This window comes from Taudactylus pleione, unplaced genomic scaffold (genome assembly GCF_031769625.1).
Source record: "Taudactylus pleione unplaced genomic scaffold, aTauple2 ptg000041l, whole genome shotgun sequence".
In the NCBI taxonomy this organism is placed as follows: domain Eukaryota; kingdom Metazoa; phylum Chordata; class Amphibia; order Anura; family Myobatrachidae; genus Taudactylus; species Taudactylus pleione.
Genome location: NW_028284443.1, coordinates 8,992,793 through 9,015,971, shown reverse-complemented (window position 1 = coordinate 9,015,971; position 23,179 = coordinate 8,992,793). Strand labels below are relative to the sequence as shown.

Sequence of the window (23,179 nt, the reverse complement as noted above, 5' to 3'; positions counted from 1 at the left end):
TAGTTTATCCACACTCTGGAAAAACAGAAGGACTTCTCTGCCAGGGAAAAGCTTTATTTCGCATCCCTGCTTACGGTCGCTTTGCATGGAAAGCTAGAATACTACACTGATATCATGAACACCTTATTTGTGGAACTGATGGAGCAGTATGTGGCCAAGAATCCGAAGCTTATGCTGAGAAGGTAAGGGAACTTACAGGTCACATAAATGTGCACATGTGGCTAATACTTGCATTTGCTTTACACTACCACTCGAGGTCAGGCTCAATGTTGAATGGTAGACACCTAATTGCATGGCCATAGTACCTGTCTACTCAGGTGCCTCTATATCTCACACTGTGTATCAAACGTATGGAGTGTAGTGTGCAAGAGTAAACTCATTTGGCATCATGGCTGACTGGCTTTGTCAAGCCTTATGTATTATGTGCTTTTTATGGTATGCTCCTAACAACGTTTGCTCCTAACCAATATTTATGAAACTGTTATATTTGCAAAATCCCAGATCTGATGATGGTTCATAATATAAAATTCATACAAAATACTTTTACCTTTTTTGTTGTCACATCATATGTTGATGACGCTTGCATTTGTATTCGATTAGTCATTTCTTCTTCCAACTGGGAGTCTTCATTGGTGTCCAGCATGAATTATGGATGTGATGTTTAATTAGTGGGCATAATGTAGAAGTATTTGTAGCTTTAGCGGATATGCAAATCTATTTGTTACATTCTTTCTTTTGTTTACAGATCAGAAACCGTTGTTGAGCGGATGCTTTCCAACTGGATGTCCATTTGTTTATATCAGTATCTGAAGGTAATGATGACTTGGTCATGGAGTATATGATGATGTTAGCCAGCAGAACATGTGTTGTGTATGTTCCTGCTTGCCTGCGCCAATTTACAGGCAATGTTCTAGACCTGGCTAGCTTTTCTGGTATTGAGCAGCCAGTTTATGCTGGAGATAAGGAATGTTTTCACAGGAAATAAGGATTTGGGATGTTAACAATACCATTAAAATATAGATGCCTAATATCCATTCAGCCAACAGGTTTTCCTTTTTTATTTCAAATGCAGGACACAGCTGGTGAACATCTATACAAACTCTTCAAGGCAATCAAACACCAAGTGGAGAAGGGGCCTGTGGATGCTGTGCAAATTAAAGCCAAATACACGCTGAATGACACAGGATTACTGGGCGATGATGTAGAATACTCACAGTTGGTAAGTGGGCTCTTTTTTTAAATGGGAAAAATATGATTGAATAGATGACACAGTGGGTTTGTGCTGTCAGCCAAAGCAATCATTGTGAATAGAACTTCAGAGAGAATTAGGTGTCTATTTCTTTCTGAATTGCTGGAGAGCAGCTATTGTGTATCTGGATAATTTGACTGAAACTCCTCATCAAGAGTAAAAGATCGTTTTAATCACCTGCAGATTTTTTTCTTAACAGTATGATAATTGAATTATAAAGATTTTAATATGCAAGCAAGAGTATCTGCGATATCTTCGTTAACTGCAAATATTAAAACTGTGGGGCTAATCTATTATTCTAAATTGTACCCTGATATAATTAGGTCATCACACTTAATGTGCACGGTGCACGCCCCAGTTCCCACTGCGTGCTCCATAGATAGGGGTGACATGCATGTGTGTGTGCTGGGAGAGAACAGGACTGGAAATGGAGAAATATTAGTAACGGGATGGGATAGGGCAGTGGGCAGAAAGCGGGAGGGTGTGGACAGAGAGCGGACTGTGAAGAGACGGGGCAGCAGTTGGCTGAGGTTGCCCTGGCATGGCATATGCTGGGTCCATAACTACTACTGTAATAATTGCGGAATTGGTGCGATTATTAACAGTCTATAGCATGTATAATTTTTAACACAAATATCCCCTCTATGTACTAAAATGATCTCAGAGACAGAAGTTACAGCTGCTGTCCCTGCTAGTTATATTCAGGCATTTGTGAGGAGGCTATCACATTTTTAAAAGACCCTCCCTGAGATACGACACTGTGTGTGCAGTTTCCAGAGTTGAATGGAGGTAGTGGGAGAGATTTCGTAAGAATTCTCTCCTGCGAGAATGCCTCCGTATAGGCATGAAGCGGTTTACTCCATCCGAGAATTACGTAAGCTAACAGGCTTTACTTTTGGAGTTTTGTACATAGTCCCAGTTATTATTATTATTACATTTTATTTATAGGGCGCCACAAGTGGTCCGCAGTGCTGTACAATACAGTAAAGGGTCCACAGAGCATTACATGACAATACAGTAACCAAAATATAAATAGAACACAAGTAACAATTATAACACAATTCTCCATACACAGTACAGCTCTGAAGGTGAAGGCTGTCATAGAAGTGCTAGAGTAAAAGGCTGTGAGACAGTGAGGAGGATGACCCTGCTCCTAGGAGCTTACAGTCTAGATAAAACATGGGGACTGCTGCGCTAATTGACCACCTTCAGGACATTTCTGTGAAATATCCAGCATCAGGCTATTAGTATATAGCAACAATGCATAAAATTAAGCAGAAATTGCAGTTTCTACATAATTTTATGGAAAGAAAAGCTTGGTAAATAGGCCCCTGTAAGTTTTTATTTATATTTTTTTTCCATACAGGAACTGTACATAAGAAAAGTTATTTAGTCATGTTCAAAATGTTCCTTGAATTTTGTCAGTGTGTTTATATTAATATTTCTTGTGTTTGTCATTCACCAATATTGACAGCCTTCTGTATCTGTATCTTGCATCTTGCATTTCTGTTTTTAGTCCAACATTCTGCCACATTTAGGATTAGCAGCCATAAGTGTCTGGCTATGCTCCTAATAGGGTGTACAGTTTGCTAACAAGCTTGTGTAGATTACCCTTTTGTTCTGTTGATAGTGGTTCACCTAATTTATCCTCTGATCTTTACTGTCATGTGTTTCCTAGTGCTGGTCATACACCTGTGATCTCATTGCACTTCTTACTTATTGATACCCTATGGACTTTCTCATTGCACTTCTTAAATGTTTACATCTATTTTGCATTTATATTGGGTTTAATCCCATCAGAGCCCACAAAAAAAATAATGTTCTAATGAAAATGTTGTAAAGATAATTTAGAATTCCAGAAGATTTCAGAAGTGGTATCCAATGTCTTGTTATATCTCGTCTGCAGACTGTTAACGTCATTGTTCAGGATGAAGGTTTGGAGCCTGTGCCAGTTAAAGTGTTAAACTGTGATACAATCAAACAAGTTAAGGAGAAAATAGTCGATCAGGTTTACAAAAACCTTCCCTTTACACATCGACCAAAGGCAGACAGTTTAGCACTAGGTAAGTTTGTGTGGCTATAGATCTTTACCTCATTGGTGTGTTTATGAAGTGTTTCGTGTCCTGTGCGTTTTACTCTTTATGTTGGGGTTATCCACAGATATGGCAACTTGGTTATTCATTTGTCTTGTTCAGTAAATGACTTGAGCTGTAACTGATCTGTCCACACAATTCATGGCCATTTTATCTGTAGATGATTCTGATTTATATTATTTTACTCAATAACTTTTTACTGAAACTCGCTTCTCTTTCAGAGTGGAGACCTGGTTCAACAGCACAGATATTGTCAGACTTGGATGTAACTTCGCAGAAAGAAGGCAAATGGAAACGGATTAATACTCTAATGCATTACAATGTAAGCACGTTTTACCAATAATATTGATACTTTATAGCCATGACTTCTAAACCCAGCTAGTGTCATGTTTCTTGCCTTAACTTTCTGTTGGTGATAAACTATGACTCAGTGATACTAATTTGCTTACATGAAAAATCTATACTTTTTTATTGCACAATGATCATTTGGTATATTTTGAGTTCTATTTGTTTAACTCTCTAATAGCTGTACGCTATTGCTGGCTACACTACTATATTGTCAGCTATATCTTTATCACTCATGATCACCCCCAGCGCTCACATCTTCCACTCAGGAGGAAAATAACTCAAACTCCCTCCGCGTATTTCCATTTCCAGCCCTATCCCTAGAGCAGAGTACACAGATCTGGTGGCCTCATTTTTAGAACATTTGTTCAATTGTTATTTTGCGTTTCATGTCTCTCTGACAAATGGTAACCGAATGGTCGCAGCTATTAGTATTTCAAATGCATTTTTCAAATGTGTGTGTTGATATTTGCAGGTTAGAGACAACGCCACACTCATTTTATCAAGAATTGGAATTACTCAGCATCAAGAAGAAAACCACCAAGATTTCCCAGGAGAGAGTAAGTATATTCTATTTAGTGGTGTTATAGGATCTAGCATCTGACCTTTTTATTTGTATTCAAACTTCATCTCCAATTCATCTGGGTTGTCCCCAATTTTTTTAAATGGGCAGAGGTAGAATATCTATTCCATTAGATTATGGAAATTTGCAAAGCAGCCTAGATTGTGCCCTTGGCAGGACAAGATGTGAGAATAGGAATAGAAGAGAGCAGGAAGTCGTGTAAGAAGCTGCAGAGCGCAGAGTGGTGATATGATGCTCCTATCAAGGGCTATAATTAGGGGTGTTTGAGTGGTGCTGCCGAACATGGCGCAGGACCTAGGGTTTGGCACCGCCGTTACACCCGCGTTTGGCTTGCAGGATGTCCGTAACGACTTCCACTACAGAGCCACCCCAAGCGTACTTAGGGCACTATAGAGTGCTCTTTTTTTTCCCTGAACCCGGCAGCCCCATCCCTTTTACGTGAAGTCACATGTTCTGGAGACCAGGCTGACACAGGGAGGAAAATCACCCTGCTTCTATCACACTGATTCAGAAAGATGGTGGGTTGCACACCCTCTATATAATAAAAACTTCATACATTCAATTTGTTTTAACTTGGATTCAATGCTAATACAGTTGTTTCTCTCTTCCCAATCCCTCTTTGCTCCCCTCTCTCCCTTTCTCTCTCCTATTGCATTTCTAAATAAATTGAAACAAAAAGTATTTAACATTTAAATTTCTATTAATTGTTTGCAGACTTACCCTCCCCCACAACCCCCACCCCAGCCACTGCTTCTAAGGCCTTGGCCATGGTTGGGGCACTGCAGCTTCCAACAGGGTAAAACATTTCCTGGTAGTGTTCATGTAATGTATTTGAATTAAGTCTGTAGAGACACAAAAAAACACTAGAACAGGATAGAATTGGTGAATTTACTCTGTGTTCCCATAAAAGTATATGTATAGTGTCTACAGTGATCACCATGTAAGGGACCCCATGCATTTCATTGTTTCTGCTGCTGACACATGTTGGTTGCTAAAAGGTTTTTGCTGTTCCTTACTCTTTAGGGCATGCACTACTAGAAGACGAAAACAAGGTGTGGCATCTTGTCCGTCCAGCAGATGAAGTAGATGAGGGTAAATCTAAAAGAGGCAGTATGAAGGCAAAAGAACAGACCAAAGCCATAACGGAGATCTATCTGACAAGGCTTCTGTCTGTCAAGGTAATCTTCTGCTGTGTGATGTCTCTATGTGAATATAACGCCTCAATGTGTGCTGGTGTCCAGTGATGAAGTTTTTCTTTTTTGATTAGATTTTTTGTTTATTTATCACAGGGTACGCTCCAGCAGTTTGTAGATAACTTTTTTCAGAGTGTTCTCAATTCCAATCAAGTGGTACCACCAGCTGTTAAATATTTCTTTGACTTTTTGGATGATCAAGCAGAGAAATATGAAATTAAAGATGAAGATACGGTTCACATATGGAAAACAAACAGGTGTGTTATATATAGGGACAGGAAAACGGGTTTCATTTACAATTTTATACAGCAGGATATGGATACCGAGATTATGCAGATGTTTTTATTGTGCAGACCGATCACCGTAATAAGTCCAGTAATATGTTTGTCAATATTGGATTTTAGTTTCACGATACAAATTCCGCGATTTATATCACAAAAAATGTCCTATTGATTGAAAACCCATAGATGCAATTTAGGAACGACATATTGGTCATCCATAGATTACACTGATATCAATCTGATAATGATACCTTATATCAGTGGTTCTCAAACTCTGTCCTCAGGACCCCACACAGTTCATGTTTTCCAGGTCATCTAGCACGTGCACAGGTACTGTATATTTATTACTCACTGACATATTTTAAAAGATCCACTTGTGATTCTGTGAGGAGACCTGGAAAACATGCAATGTTTGGGGTCCTGAGGACCGAGTTTGAGAACCTGTGCCTTATATCAGTTGTCTGGGAGTTGTAGCCTCAATCAGGGCCGTATATATATATTCTGGACTCACTGAAACACAGTAATTGTTTTCAAAAGCATAAACCTGTTTCTGTCTCTGTCATTTTGGTGGACACCAGCTTTGCCTGAGAAACACACCTGGCACTCGCCTACATAAAAAATCTTTATCCTTTAATATACTCCCCGCTGAAATTTAAAAAATGTGAATCTGAGGGAGATTTTCAGTCTTCTGCTTCATTTGCGTTCCTGAAACTTCACAGAGCATTCAGAAGATGCAGAAGCTGTTCAGAAAAGTGAGCGAGACAGTCACACATGTAATATCACAGTAGTAAAGACCTATACCTCCTTATCGTCACTTTCTATTGCTGCAGTATTACCATGGGACTACTATATTGGTCATCTGTAATTTTGACACACTCTGGAAGATGTCACATGATTAACACATTTGAATCAATATGATAATGTGACTGTCTTAGTCATGATGATTGGTTTTAAAGCAGCATATAGTGAAAATAAAATAATTGAAGATTGTAAGCTTACGAGAAGGGCTCTGTTATCTACCGCTTTGTCTGTAATACCCACTCTTAGTTTTTTTATTGTTTGTTCCTAATTGTAAAACACTGGGGAATATGTTGCCACTAAAGGAACAAATGTTAATATTAATTTGCCCACTTTCCATTCTAATTCCCTAAATGTCTTATTAAAGATGCAATCCCATTGATTCATGTTGTTTAAAATATTGAATAAGAGAGTTGTACCTTTTTTTTATATCATGAAGCAGATTTTCCCTTTACTGTTCCCTTTAACGGTTTTCCCTTTACAATATCCATCTGTAGGGAGAGTGCTATTGCTTCTCTCTCTCTCCTGTAAACATTTGCTTTCGGTTTGTTCCTGTGGGATTCTAACCTGATCTTAATCTGAGCCAGTCAGTCACCAAGTTCCTCGCTAGTCACGTGACGGTAGAAGGATGATAGTAATACACTGTAAGGCCTCTCTGCTCAGATAATGTGACACTAGTTGTCATGGTCTTCATATAACTCTTGACAAACTGTAAATTATTAGCCGCATCTTGCATCAAAATGCTATGGCAAATTAACTACCAAACTGGTCATCTTACAGATAACCAGAGTGATATATATTAAACACACCTCATGTTTTCAGGAGACTGCACATTGAATTACTTTTATGGTGTTCTTATAAGGGAAATAAGGAATTTGATTACTTTCTTTGCTCTATGGTTGTACAGAGATCCTGATGGTTGGGAACAGGGAAGAAAAAAAACTGGTCCATCAACCCTTCGATCAAATTGCATAACAGCGTGCAATGGCAGATGTATTTATTAATTTAATATTACCACAGTACTGAACAGTTAAAGTTTGAGTGTCCTTTAAATGTTGTCTTTGTACTTAATTGTTTGGTACTTGTTAATTATGCGGGCTCCATTTGGGGATAAGACAAACATATGGGGGTATATTCACTAAAGTGAGGATTTTTGCCCTTAGCAACCAGTTAGATTCTACTTAACATTTATGTAGTACCTTTTAGAAGATAATAGCTACAATCTGATAGTAGTAGTAATGCTGTCTGAATTTCTTCCCCCAAAATATACCAGCATTAATGCTCAAGGATAGTCTTATGTTGCATGCACACACAACGATTTAGTAAATGAACGATTTTAGTAAACTATTTTCGGTCATTTTTTCAAAGGAAAAAGGAACGAAAATCGTTTACTAAAATTGTTAATTTACTAAATGTAATGAACAATTTTGTTTTAACTACAAATGATTTTTGCATTTTCCCTTACTGAAAATCGTTGAGTTGGTCAGTCTGACTGAACTACAAACGTGAACGCGCATGAACGATAATTGTTCATCGTTTTAACTCAGAAAGTGAACGATTTTTTTCAACGATTGAACAATAAAGGATATCGTTATCGATAATCGTTGAAAAAATTGTTGTGTGTGTATGCACCTTAACTCTTGAGCACCCTTCCACAGTGGTTTAGTCAACTAATTAACAAATACTATGTACTTGTTCAATTTATGAATGCTGTTTTGCAAATAGATCTCAATTCCTCTGTAAATGTGCATTTATTAGTACAAGAAATAGGCAATAAAATGCTGCAGCAACAAAGGACCCAAGTCCTTAGTTGCTAATTACATATGGATAAATATTTGTGATATAATTGTACTGTTTGTCAGCAATAATGTCAAATTGTGGGTTTCCTCCTTGCAGTTTATCACTGCGGTTTTGGGTTAATATACTGAAGAACCCTCATTTCATCTTTGATGTACATGTGCACGAAGTGGTGGATGCTTCCTTGTCAGTCATTGCACAGACTTTCATGGATGCGTGCAGCAGGACAGAGCACAAACTGAGCAGAGTAAGTGGAGCGGCTGATTGTTGTCTGTTATCTGGCAGCTATCATCTACTTATTTGAAAAAGAATTGTCACTGTCATGCTTATTGCCGGTGTGAATGGAATTAGTTCTTTCAGGCAGATGTCATTGTTATCACTGAAGGTATGGAGCAGGCACAGTATGTGTGACAACCTGTCCTGTTACCTTTCTTCCACATGTGCACTGCTACCAGTTTACTCACACAAGGTCAGGCTTAACTGCTTGTAATGTTGTCCAAAGCAGTATAACTATAGAACTATTGGTATATATAACTATAATAGTAATAATTATTATTATTACACTTTATGGTAACTGGTAGCTGTTATTTATTGGATTTTTTTGTAAAACTGTGTGTGTGTGTGTTCTCTTGTGCAATTATTAACCGCCTTTTCTACTTATTTTTAATTTTTTTTGTAATGCCTGTAGGAGTCGCCCAGCAACAAATTGCTTTATGCAAAAGAGATCTCGACGTACAAGAAAATGGTGGAAGAGTAAGTCCTCAAACTTCATTACTACGAGCACTGTAATGTTCCCATTCATCCATCACATTTTTCTCGTTTCCATTTTCTCTGAAACTGTGCAGTTTTAAATGAAATAATTCATAAAACCAGTATGTATATAATGGGAGTTGCTAAAGTTTTATGTATATTTTGCTTTAAAAATCACACTGCATGTTGCATGTACATTAGGCCAGTTACCATACCTGAAGTGAAATTAAAAAGTGCTTCAAGTTGGACCATGTGACAGATATATATAAATATGTACATATAATACAGGTCCATAAACAGTAAAACCTTTTTGTTTGAAATTAGTTTTTTCTTTTGTAGCAAGATATCTAAAAAAAATATATATATATATCAAAACAAATCAACATATTGTTTCTTTCTCCTTCATCCACTAGGGGACACTGGAGTTCAAGACAGTGGGGTATAGAAGGTGGTAGAGTAGATCCTGGCACTTTAAATAATTTAGACGTGTGACCGGCTCCTCCCCCTCTATGCCCCATCAGCCCCAGTTTTTAGAATGTGCCCAAGAGAGCCAGTCGCACATCAGGCTGCCTCCAGCCTTTTCATATAATTTTAATTGTTTAAGAGTTTTTATTTAACAAGCACTGAGGACAGGCAGGCTGCTTACTGTGGCAGTCTGCCTGTTACGTGGGAGCCGCCGGGAAGGGCACCGCCACGACTATTGCAGCCTATGTCCGGTGACCCAGAGGAGGTGGCACAGCAGAGGGATTCATCGGACCCTGCGAGGACCCGCCACTGCTGATACCGGCATGTGTCCAGGTTCCTCGCCGCCCCCTTAGCCCAGCATCCAATCCGCAGCAGCTGTAAGTATAACAACTGCTCCTGATTAGCAGGAGCAGTGGACGTTAGAGCTGGGTTCAGTGACATGCCACTAGCTGTCACTGTTAGCGGCGCTGCTAAAACCTCCCCCCACTATTCCCCCCCCCCAGCCACTGGAGAGCGTGGCTCTTCATTACAGAGCTCTCGGCTGTTGGTCCCCCCTCCTATTTAATTAGGGGATGGAGCGCGGGCCCCTCTACAGCAGAGTAATGCGCAGCTGTTACTTAAAACTCCTGCTCCTCCCTCCTCTATACAGGGAGGGAGACTGCCGCGTCCCGTTACTCCCATAACGGGAGTCTACACTGGCGCTGTCTCAGTAGGTGCAGCGCCAGTAAGATCCCGGTAAATACACCCATGTTAGTGGGGGCGGAGCTTACCAGCGCCATAAGCCGGTTATAATCCCTAACTGGGGTTATGACTGCCGATATATCCCTTTCATGTGAAACTGACGCACGGTACCCTTTGCAGTACTCCATATTATTGACTTGTCGCATACGGCACAAGCTATCTCAGAAACCAGAATCTCTAAAGTGGCCCCTAGATACGTTTCCTATCGGAGAAGGGTTAAATTACAACTGTTGCTGCTCCTATGCTTGAAGGCCTGGGGCCACCCGCCGATATAGGCAGGGTCAGGCCTGGGTTATATTAGATTGATGGGCATAAAGTAAAATGTTTGTTTTCCATATCCCTCTTGTTGTGACTACTATAATGTCAGGGGTCACTGGTGGGGATCCATCATCTAATAGGTGATATTTCCTTGTGTTCCTTGACCGGTACAGGGTCTTAGTTAATACCTTATTCTGCCTCTTGGCTTATAAGTACTTCATCATTATAAGTGTTATTGTAATGATACACTAGCAGACCGGTTTTGGGGTATATGTATAATCTCTATATGAATACACATCCCTAATGGAACAAGCTCAGGTATAGAATGTGGTCCTGTTGATGACCTTCATGTCTCCACTACATTCTGCTAGTTTCTACAGTATTTTCTAACATCTCCAGACTGCAGTTAGCGCTGTAGAGCATTGGTTCTTACCCACCAAAGCCACTCTCAAAGTACCTGACGAGGCGGGTTGCTGTGGGATGGAAAAGGTCAGTGACATTCTACGTAGCGTCCAGAAGGCTTCTGGTCGCTCACAGGTAAGTGGACTTACCCACTAAAGTCTCAGAAGATGCTCCTATTCCATGCAACCTAACATTACATAGTCGTTATTCTCTTCCGCACCCTAGCTGCTGTTCTAGCAGCCAATCTACTCCTTTATGGCACCTGTTCATATCAGTTGGCTCTACACTTTTTCAAGCTTATACGGGCGTGTAGGTTCATAGTTCCTACATAGCAATCAGTGCTACTATTCTACTAGAATCTCTTCGGTTCTGGCCTAAGGTGCATCTATGGGCTAATGCACATCTTACGTGGAAGTGTGACATTCACTATGTTCCATGCCTGACGCCTGGTTGGCTTTCCTGTTCAATATCTGTTGATACTTTCATTACTCTGACAGGTTCCTGTCGGGTACTTTCATGGTTGTCCTAGTGCTCTAGCCTTGCTTTATGGGATGCTTCCCAATATTGGTAGCTCGCTCTCCCTTGGTGGCTGTTGCATCAGTGTCAATATCTTTATACATATATCTGTCTGATTTGTTTATGTCCAGTAGTGCTGGGATTATTCTGTCTGCGACTATGGCATCTTCCTGTTTTCGACTCTACATTTGGATTTTCTTGAGTTCTCGCGTTATTGACCTTCTCCTATGTGTTCTTGTTGGACCTTTCTGCTAGCAACAGTCCGGTTTGGTCTGTTTCAGCTGAGATTACAGTGTTCTGTAGCTTCTCATCTGCGGTCGTTGCCTCGCTAGCCGTTCTGTACCTTTCCACCTACGCTGTATGTTGTGGAAATTCTGTGGCTCTTCAGTGATGGAATTCTGATTGTCTTCTGTGCTCTACGACACTTGATCCTTAGCCTTGCCTTTTCTTTGGGCCTACGGTTCTTGGCGGTCCCTGTTTAGGTTTGGCCAAGGAGTCGGCCATTTCTCCACGCTTCCCACCCGGGAGGTTGGCTTTGGGACATCCCCACTGTCTTGAACTCCAGTGTCCCCAGTGGATGAAGGAGAAAACAGGATTTTGGTACTTACCAATAAATCCCTTTCTCCGATTCCACAGGGGACACTGGACGCCCGCCCAGCGCGGCGTACCTGTCGCTTTGTTTGGTTCCTCATATGGTTGTGTGACTGCATGTGTTCCCTGCAGTGGGTTCCTCTGTTCTCCTTCAGTCAGTCTTGTTCCGTTCTGTGGACTTTCTCCTTCTCCTTGTCTTCCTATTGTCCTCTGTCTCCTCTCGGGCTCAGTTCTTAAAATGTTTGTATCGTCAGGATACAAACATGTAGCTATAAAGAGTTGTAATTTTGTACATGTTTGTATCCTGACGAAAGAACCAAAGTAAACGAGTCCTGAAATGTTGACATTTATTGGGGTCTCCCAGAGATTTATTTCAAGTCGCCTGAGTGCCGCCTACATACATACTTATACAGATTCCGCTCCCCTGCCGGGAACGGTAAACACTCAGGTAGCAGGATAAATGCTCAACATTTTGATGTTTATTCCATCGTCTTCAGGTATCCTGAAGACGAAGGAATAACATCGAAACGTTGAGCAGTTATCCTGCTACCTTAGTGATCCTTATTACAGAGTGCCAACCACTGTGGCGCTTCTAAGGAGAGCACCTGGATCATAGAGTTTTGTGTATGGGAGTGCCACCTGAATTGAGATATAGATATATATATATAGAGAGAGAGATATATATATATATATATATATATATATATATAATAGAGTTCCATAGGTGCTGCACTCACAGCATGTATAAAGAAAGAATGATGGCACACACAGCAAAGTTTCTTCAACGTTTCAGTCTGTATTGATTTTCGCCAGGAAGTATAATAACGTATCAACGCGATGCACATCGTCGGGTACAATCACCATAACAACATGTAAACAAAGTAACAGCAACACAGGAAAAATTCAAAACATAAGTTTGACCAAGTGTAACTCCGAAGAGTACATGTAATAAACGGAGCAGTTACCTAGCATTATACATGATTACAGAAGTGGCAAGTAATCAATCAGTAGCATGAAATTTGGTAGCCCCTACTCACAAATGATACAGGTTAGACCTATCAACAATGATTCATCTAAGGCAGAGGAACAGATTGATATCTTGATTGACCGTTTTGTAGCCAGGGTTATGACCATAAATATCTAAATGTGTTGAAACAGAAAGTATTGCTTGTTGATTAGAAGAAAATGTTGTGTAAAAAATAAAACAAACTGTGGTCACTAGAAAGTTTCTATGGGTTACACAATATAATGTGGCTTCACCTTTAATTAACAGTCTCTCTATGAGGGGTATTCAATATGGGAGCGATAACATCGTTTTTGCGTTAATATCGCACTTATGACATCATTATCGCAGGTTTTAGTTTTACACCGTATTCAATTTCAAAGACTAATCGCAGTTTTGAAAAGTCTTTGATAAAAAACGGTGATAACTTTTCACCATTGAATAGGTGTCGAAAAAAAGTGCAGAATTGGGGTTTAGGGGTGCAGGCTTAAAAAAAAAAATAGCCTGCACCCCTGGGAATGACATTTAAAAAAGAACCGTGTCAAAAAAAGTTTTAGAAAAAAATAGGGACACCCCAAAAAATTAATTTAAAAATTGGGGTGAAAAAAAATAAATGGGAAAAAAATTATTAACAATAGGGAAATAGGTTCAGGGCAATTCCGCAAGTATGCGGCAGGTGTTTTCTAGAATAGATTTATCAGCGGCAGGTGCACAATTGCAGAATTTTTAAAAACTTATTTTAGGGACTTACAAATATGCTAGTACCCATTTTCATCTACCCCAAATTTGATGGGACCACTTAAAAAAAATGAAAAAAATAACCTAAGTGCTCTTCTGCAACACTTCTTCAATGTCGGGAAAAAACACCTTGTGCGGCTATTTAAATCCCCGACTTTCATTTAAAGGCTAAAATGGGGGTACCCATAGTGATCCCCCGTGTTTTTACAACTTTACGGGGGTCTTGCAATTTTTTTTAAGGAAAAATTCGTAACTTTACGCAAATCCAACTTCGGAGGCTCCCGTTTTCGTTAATTTTATATTGAATACGGGGATAAGCGGGCGTGCGCCCGATACTTTAACGCAGGTAAAAACTCCAATATGAAACGTTAACTTCGACAGTGAAGTTAACGTTTCATATTGAATACCCCTCTATGACTGTTATTCCAGATCTAGAAACCTGCGTTGTGGTAAAGCATCTGCTGCACACTATTTCCTTGTAAAAAAAAAGCCCTGGGTGTTATAAATGTGCTTGTGTCAACTGCAAGTATCTTCTTACAGGTGATGTCTTTTTTTTCACCCACATTCGGGCAAAAAATTGCAGTGAAACCGCTTACACAAAATAAAACCCCCACAATACTTACCTTAAAACCCGCTCCTGCGTCCACGTCCGTACGACAGGCTGCTCCTAGGAACTATGGGAGAGACATCATGCACTGCACACTGCCGAAGCCAGAGCGCAGCAGCTACAGCCACCGGCTGTCGCTGGTGCTGCGGTGAGGGAGCTGGGCACCTACTGGTAACATGATCCCAGCGGGCGCCCGGCAGATGGAGCCTCCCTGTGTAGCCGGAGGAGGTGGAACTGGTTCAATCGCCCGTTCCGGCCCACTTTAACCCCTGGTGGGTGTGGGGGTGCTGGGATGACCCCCCTCCCCCCCTTTTGGACACTTTTTGGACATGATCTCTCCCAGAGGTTTATCTCTGGTTAAGGACAGTTGACTTTTGTATGCTTATGCAAAGATTAGCATTTTCTGCTATTTTACATTATATATTAATAGATTATAATGTGTTTATCTTTGTGACTACTCATTCTTATTTATTGATTTACTTGCCACTTCAGTACTCATGCATAATGCTAGGTAACTGCTCTGTTAATTATATGTACTCTTCGGAGTTACATTTGGTCAAAATTATGTTTTTTATTTTTCCAGTGTTGCTGTTACTGTGTTTACCTGTTGTTATGGTGATTGTACACGTCGATGTGCATCACATTAATAGGCGATGACATAATCTCAGCGTGCGCGCCTGGGGCTCTGACGGAACGCCGCTGCACATGGGTCTGGGGGTGAGGGTAAGGGTGAGTTGTTTACGTTTATTATACTTCCTTACTAAAATCACCTCTGGAACTATATTTATGCATGACCGTGTTGTGGAGGCGCCTGGCTAACATCATTTACGTACATGAGAACCAGATCATTTGAGAATATATATATATATATATATATATATATATAATTATTTTTTATTTCAGAATTCCATCAAAAAGGTCTTATTGTTTATGAACACATTTATATTTACTTTCGATATTGTATTTTTTTTTGAGTTTACGGTCACTCATAGGTGAACAACTTCAGCTGCATAAAGGGGAGTGCCAAATAACTAATTGTTTGTTATCATATATTATGCTGGTTAGCTACTAACTTTGTTTAAAAAAAAACAAAGTGTAAAGCACGTGAGATCACTGCGACTCTTCCCGGAACTCCTGCTTTGGGTAGTCAAGTGGTGAGGAACATTTGGACCTCTGTAATAGAAACTGTGCTACTTCAAAGGTCCCACTATAGTGAGAATTGTTCTCCAAGACACCATTATAAAAATATAGTATAGGAAAGTATATAAAACACTGACATGCATTTGTAAATAGAACATTCAAATAAAACACTTCAATACAGTCGTCCTCCACCTTATTATGAAAAATAAAGTTAAGTCACTCCTTGTCTGGGCATAATCCATTGGTATTCTATTCGTTCACTGAGATGTGTCATCCCAATGGAAATTCAAGACAGATTGTTTTAGTTCAAAGAGTAAAATGTTGTCAATTTTGTATCTGAAAGGTCCTTGATAACACCTCAAACTGAATCTCTATTGATGTAGAAGCGGCATGTTGGACTAGTGCTGTGCAACTCCTTTGATTTGTATAAACCATTAGTTTCAAAGGGCATTATTTTCTACTTGTAGAGCACAGATCTATTGAGATGGAAGCATGGTTTCTTTTTTTTTTTTTTTTTTTCAATTTAAATGAACGGGCCACCGATATCAATGGGAAGAATAGAGTACAGCGCCAGTTAAAATCGACTCATGTTGAAGGGTGTACGAGTGGATTCTACCAACTACAAGATCTCTTTATTCGCCGATGATATCTGCTCTTTCTGACACAACCAACACTCGCCCTCCCTAACTTTATTTCTGTGCTTAGATCTTAAAGCATTGTTTCTGCTTATAAGATTAATTATTAAAAATCTGAGGCTATGCTGCTTCATGTTCCCACCTGAGAGGCCGAGGTTCTTAAAACTAACATCAATTTCAGATGGCAGACCAGAAAGATCAAATGTCTAGGGATTTACCTCACTTCCCGCTACAACCCTCAACATCCCACCTCTCTTCTCCAAGATGTAGGCTAATCTGACCTCCTGGAATCCTCTTTTTATTTCATGGCTGGGCAGGATCATAGCTGTTAAAGCAACTTGGGTATAATTTTTATTTTATCTTTTTCAAAGTCTGCCTGTAGATGTCCGTGTCTCCTTCTTTAGAAATAGCCAAAAAGCTCTTATACACTTCATATGGAACGATAGACCCCCACACATCTTGGCCAATGTCCTGAAGAAACCGGTTCTCGAAAGGTATGAGAGGTCTCCCTGTCATCAAACTTTACTATTTGGCCTCCAATTTCTCTCAAATATTGCCTCTTATGCTCCACTAGGCTCCATCTCTTGGCTTGATATTGAGTCAGCTTATGTTAAACTCCCCAACCTGAACCCTCTGAGGCCTGACCTCCGTGCAACGTCCTGCTATTGCTAAATTCCTCCCTATTGTAAAGTTTGACCCTACCATTTGGGACTTATATTTGTTTAAAATAAATTCCACACCAATCTATCCCTTCGACCTCTATTTGGCACAACCCTCTATTTCCCCCTGGTTTGTCTACTGCGAGATGTTGTGGCTGGATCCTGAATGGCCATATATTTCCTACAGATTTTACCTACCAAGGTCAATGGTTAACCCTGACTGAGCTCCAACAGAAATCCCCATTTTTCAGATACTCAAGACTTTTAAATTTTTTTTCAAATTCACAGTTTTTTGCTCTCCTTACTTCCAATTCCTATTCTCCGAGACCTTACCCCTTTTGAAAATCTTTGCAAACATCACCCCTTGACCATGTGCTTGATTTCCCAACTTTATACCATCCTCCTAGAGACTGCCCTTCTCTCTCCAGAATCTCATGAGGCTGAGTAGGAGAAGGATCTCTGACCCCCCCCAGACGAAGAAGCGTGGGAGAAAAAAAGTCACGGGATAGTTAAAAGCTCCATTTCAGCCAAAATAAAAGAAACCACATATACAATTTATTACGATGGTACTATACTTCATCAGGATTCAACAAAATGTTTTGCTCCTCTTCACCTGATTGCTGCCGTGGCTGTGGTTGCAGGGGTACTGTGTCACATATGTGGTGAACATGCCACATTATCTCCCACTTTTGGGATTTAGCTCATACTCTCTTGAACTCTCTTTTGATGCTCCTGTGACAAAGGACTCCTGGAAAATTCTTGCTTTTTCTATCCAAAAATTTTCAAAAGAATTTGTCGCACACACACATATTAACTGCAGCTAAATCCCTTATAGCCCCAAGCTGGAAAAACACTTCCTTCCCCATACCTATCGGCACTTAAATGCCAGATCTGGCATGTGGCAGCTATGGAGGAAACAACCTATTATCTTCATGACAGGGGCCGTGGTTTCGGCTCCCTAGCCCTTTGTGGAGCATAGACCCCCCCATCTTCCTCCATGACCATGCCAGAAGCCCGGCAGGGGTGAGGATCCCGACTGCTAATTTAGGTAAGTACCGCTAACCTAATTCCCTACCCTAACCCTCCCTTAGGGGTGCCTAACCCTAACCTCCCCAGCCAAGTACCTATCCCTAACCCCCCATTCCCCACAGCCTAAACCTAAGTCTCCCGGGGGTACCTAACCCCCCTTTCCCCTAGACTAACCCTCCCAAGGGGTTGCCTAACCCCAATTCCCTCCCCGGGAGCCCCTAACCTGTAACTCAACCATTAGAACCTTGCCGGGATTAGACAGTTGGGATGCCGACGGTTGGCATTTAGACCATCTGCATCCCGACTGCATACCGATGACCTCCTTCTTTATTTTGCCAATTTCCGTGATCTTCAATCATAGCTGGTCCTATCTCATAGTCCTTTCCAACCCTTTTTCCTTTCCCCATTACCCATATTTAACCCCATTTGAAGAAAATTTGGTCACCTGTCACTGTCTATTCAAATCACATTTTTACACTTTTGACAATTGTTTTTCATATTTTGACCGTATCATGCAGTGGCATTCTCTTTGCATTACATCTGTGCCCTCTTTTCCCTATGCCACAATGCTATTGTTTTTCTTGTGTTGTAATTTTGTTTGAACATTGAAAATAATTCTAACTGATGTTAATTGATCGTGGATATGTATACTGTGAGCTTCCATTGTGATCAGTGGACTTTAAGGGGGATATCCAATTGGATGTGATATCCACCGTATTAGAAAATTGGTCGCGATGACTGCAACATTTTTTGCAGGAAAAATCTTGCGGACAATTGGATATGCCCCCTACTGGCAAAATGCTTTAACTGCACTAAAATGCAACATGCCACCAACCAAGCAAACTTCATCAAAGTGCATAGCACACAGGCACCAGTATGGGCACATAGAACAGGAATCGTTTTTATTTTTACAATGTTTTCTATGCATGGCACTAAAAATGCCAGTTGTTGTCCACTGTTTGAATGTCAGTAGGTAACCAGTCTTAAAAACAGCATAAAGAATGTCCAATGCTGGATCATTTAATGGTGTGAAGAAATCTGATCACTAACATTTTTTTTCTTTCCAGCTATTACAAAGGAATTCGTCAGATGGTACAAGTCAGTGATCAGGACATGAATACACATTTAGCAGAAATTTCAAGGGTATGTAAGATATGATCAGACACAAACATTTTTGAATACTGTATATGTTAAACTGGAATTCACAAAATCTAAAAATAGTTATTTATATTGGAGAGAAGTGCATGATCCTTACTATGGCATGTCTCTAGGCCTTGACTTAAGTATAGAGCTTTTTACAGAACTGTAACTGCTACTACCAATTATGTAATAATTAGAATTATTAAGACGACGCTATATTCTATTTTGCATGTGTTTTAATTACAAAGTGCAAATAATAGTTAAAAATACTTAATAATATTAAAAATAACATTAAAAAATAATTTAGCATTTTAAATATGTATATGCCACTAGTGGAAGTAATACATAGCAGTACATATAAAAAGCAAGCGTGTGACTGTTTAGGAAATAAAAGATTGAACAATCATAGCTTTCTAAATTTCCTCTTTTTTATATATTTTTGTTGTACAGGTATCTGTATTTTATTCTGTTTTGTAATCCACAGGCACATACAGAATCATTAAACACACTTGTATCATTACACCAGCTGTACAAGTATACAAAGAAATATTATGATGAGGTAAGTGTGGTCTGAGATGATCACAACAATATAAATACTGGCCTGCACAGATCAATATTCCAATTTTTATGGCTTATTTATTCATTTTCTTGGATAGCATTATTATTCTGCCAATTTTTGGAACGTTATTTGCAGGTCCGGGCATTATTATAGTTTAGTTGTTAATTAGTATATTTCTATTTCACGTGAATGCAATATACAGATCTGATACATCTGACGACTTTGCATGTTAAACAGCCCTTCTAGTCTCACCATGCCGTGGAGTGTCTTTTCGTGTGACTTTTTACCTTCAAATGCGTCTTATTCACAAAGTGAATATGATGCACAAGCAGCTTCTGCTGATTAAAATGATATGTGGCATGCCAATATTCTGTGTGCACTGTAATGTAGTGTTTTGCATGCATATATTATTGCAGTTCGACACAGAGCATAGGCATGCCGCCTATCATTTTAATCAGCAGAAGCTGCTTGTGCGAGCTATTCACATCGCTTTGAAGGTAAAAAGTTGCACTGACAGATGCTCGGCACTACCAAGTCGCACGGTGCTCAACTTTGATGTGACTTGTAGAGCAGGAAGGTATGATGTATGTGGACACATCTGTATGTTTTCCACCTAACAAGGTCCAACTCAAGGTGAAGCACATAAGTGTGCTTATTTAGTAAGATCGAAATTATTTCTGTCACCATTCAATAGTATGACAATGGCTAAATTGTTAGATGTTTGCAGATAACGTACAGTGAGCTAACTTTCTCTACGTTATCTGCTTTCATACATGTAGCTTTTCAATGTATGTGTCAAATAGTGCTGGTTATAGCACATTTGACACTTATCACCTTTTCATACCTCTCCCCCTAGATTCTAGACTTTTTGACCAATGTACATCTAACTACAAGTAATACCCCTTTTACACCGGAACTAAAACCCGGGTTTTTGAAGGGTTAACCCGGGCAGCTCCCTGGTGTAAAAGGGGAGAGAGTTGGATCGCGGGAATATCCCGAGTCGGCGCCAGCAAAATTCCGGGTCTGATCCGGATAGGAACTTTGTTCCAACTCCGGGTCAGATCCGGAATTTAGGTGGAAAAAGGGTATAACTTTAACTCCAAATATTTTCAAACTGAAATTACAATTCTGCCATCTAGACCGTTAGCAATGTTGCAAAGTTCGATGTCTGAACTTCTAATAAATTCAGCTGTGTCCAGCACTCTCTCTGCTATCTTGTGCCTGTATGTGTTGCCAACTAATATCTCCATCATTTAACTTTCATATTGCACTCTAATGTATAAACTGATACCCCTTCTCCACTGCCAGCAATAACCCGGGTTTTTGCACGTGAGCATGCAGCAATCCGAGTTATTTTGCTGTGTGAAAGGGCAGGGTTGAAATAAGCCGGGTCTAGTGACCTGGCATTTCAACCCTGGTCACGAGCAGGATTTAACGCGGGTTCAGCCCGGCTCGTGAAGCAGTGTGAATGGGTAACCCAGGTCGATTCGACCTGGGTCCCGTTCTCTGCATAGGAAGAGCCGGCGCTTGGAAATTAGATCCTTTCCAAGCACCGGCTCATCACTTGACGTTAATTGCATTAGTGCTGGATCGGGCCGCCTGTCTGTCGGGGGTCTTAGCCGGGTCACTCCCGGGATGGGCGTGTGAACATCATCCCGGGTGCGACCCAACTAACTAGTGGAAAAGGGGTATTAAAGTAGCTGTCCCTCTCTGTATTTTTTATAAATGTATTCTAAATGTTTACGGTGGTCCAAAGATGTTGCTATGTCTATATATGTAACATCATTATACTTACCTGCTGATTTGTGTGTGTTCTAGATCATAAATGCTCTAGAAGCAGATCCAGGAGCACAGCGTATGCAGTTAGCAATCCGGTTACAGCAAATAGCAGCCGCATTAGAGAATAAAGTCACCGACCTTTGATTGGAAAAGCTGGACAGCAAAAGAAAGTGTGAAATCAAAGATGTTAATTTTTCTTCCTAAGGAACAGAGTGTTATATTTTTAAAAATGTCCTTTTTGCCTTTTTTTAATTAGACCGATTTGTCTTGCACAGTATAAAAAAGGAGAAAGATGTTTTTACTGTAAATTATGCCTCAAGTGAAACCTGTGTTATATATGTGGGAAGGGAAGGGACAATTTTTATAACTGATGTAATTATACAATGCTGACGATAGCGTTGACATTTTTAAATTCATTATGCAAACATACTAAATTTGTAGTGTCATTTATAGTAAAGCAATACATTTATTAAGCAATCATTTCAACATGTTAGGACATAGTTAATCCTATGCTTCCCTACACTTTTTGTTTCAATAACTGGACAAGTAATGTGAATCTGTGACAGATCTTTCCATTTCCCGCCGAGTGCCATGAGGGATACTGCAATGCAATGTATTGCTACCTGGCTTTTAATGGAGTTCGAAAAAGCTGCCAATATTAGTAAAACTAAAGGAAGCACAAATTTAATTCTGCTTTTTCTTTTTAAAATTTCTGAAATTTATTTTATATACATCTACATTCTAATGTGCCTTATATGTACCAGTTAATTAAAGACTGAAGATACATGATTTTGTAAAGAATATAGAAGATTTATTTATGTCACTGATTTCTTTTTTTTTTTTTTTTCTCCTTTTGTTAATTTTTTTTGTGACTAAATGTAATTAATTGTGTCAATGAAGTACAAGTTGACATGGTTATGTAAAGAGTTAATATGTTTATCTTGTATTAAACTGTTGCCAGAATCATTCTTCTGCACCTGGTAGCTTACCCAAAAGCACCTTTGTATTGTATCTCTACATAAGAATGTAAAATGTAGTATGTGATGTTAGACCACAGCCAGCATCTGATTGTACATTTCAGTCCCACAATAAAGTCCCACATCTCATACTATGAATACAACAGCTACAAATGTTATGTGGTTTACTGTCTATAAAAGCAGTTTTGCCAACTTAGTACAGTGCAGTTTATATAGCCCTCAGAAAATAACCAGGCACTACGCAGACGAGGCTGTATTTACAATGCATGCTGCTCGAGGTCATTGCACATAAATGCACTTCAAATTACAAGCTGAGAGTCCTTTGTGCTCATTCTGCAGAATCCCATTAACTATTCTGCATAGCTTGAAGTAAATAGATCAATAAACAAAAGAAAACACCACCACTGTAACACTCCGCTCATGTGCCTGAGGTAATATTCCATTGCTGTCAGTGATGATTAGGCAGTAAGCAGCTCATAGTGATTTCTAGATATTGTTTCTTTGCCAGACCTCACCTTTTATAGCGGGGAGAAACACTTTGAGCTACAGAAGCTGTGTGTGTATAATTTATGTCGGGATATTCTAAAATGAGGACAATAAAATCTAGTTTTGTCTTCAATAATAAAACTTTAAAAAGTGTAATGCAGTTAGGAAAACATTTTGTTAGGATAGGATTCCTTCTGTCTTCCTACATGATGTGGAGAGAGGAAGTTACATATAATCAGCTGACCTATGAGCAATGGGTCCTCCCAACCCCCTTCCTCACATCTTACCTTGATCGGGCAAGTGGGTCCGCTCTCCGCCATGGCGCCATCTTCCTAGTAACCTCTTTGGGAAGATGTTGCAAGCGC

General features: G+C 39.8%; 1 protein-coding gene across 3 annotated transcripts in view; it reads left to right on the top strand.

Annotated features, from left to right (window-relative positions):
- The window catches only part of PLXNB2 (plexin B2), a 220,683-nt gene extending 198,153 nt beyond the window's left edge, over positions 1–22,530 (top strand). For all 3 annotated transcript variants that reach the window (XM_088457632.1, XM_088457631.1, XM_088457636.1), the window contains 13 exons: positions 4–182; positions 746–812; positions 1,073–1,219; positions 3,156–3,312; positions 3,564–3,664; positions 4,163–4,247; positions 5,294–5,448; positions 5,560–5,720; positions 8,439–8,586; positions 9,028–9,092; positions 18,941–19,016; positions 19,498–19,572; positions 21,391–22,530. In XM_088457632.1, coding sequence (XP_088313758.1) covers positions 4–182; positions 746–812; positions 1,073–1,219; positions 3,156–3,312; positions 3,564–3,664; positions 4,163–4,247; positions 5,294–5,448; positions 5,560–5,720; positions 8,439–8,586; positions 9,028–9,092; positions 18,941–19,016; positions 19,498–19,572; positions 21,391–21,495 — 1,521 coding nt within the window. In that variant the 3' untranslated portion in view covers positions 21,496–22,530. The remainder of the gene's footprint in view (positions 1–3; positions 183–745; positions 813–1,072; positions 1,220–3,155; positions 3,313–3,563; positions 3,665–4,162; positions 4,248–5,293; positions 5,449–5,559; positions 5,721–8,438; positions 8,587–9,027; positions 9,093–18,940; positions 19,017–19,497; positions 19,573–21,390) is intronic.
- The last annotated feature ends 649 nt before the right edge of the window (positions 22,531–23,179 follow it).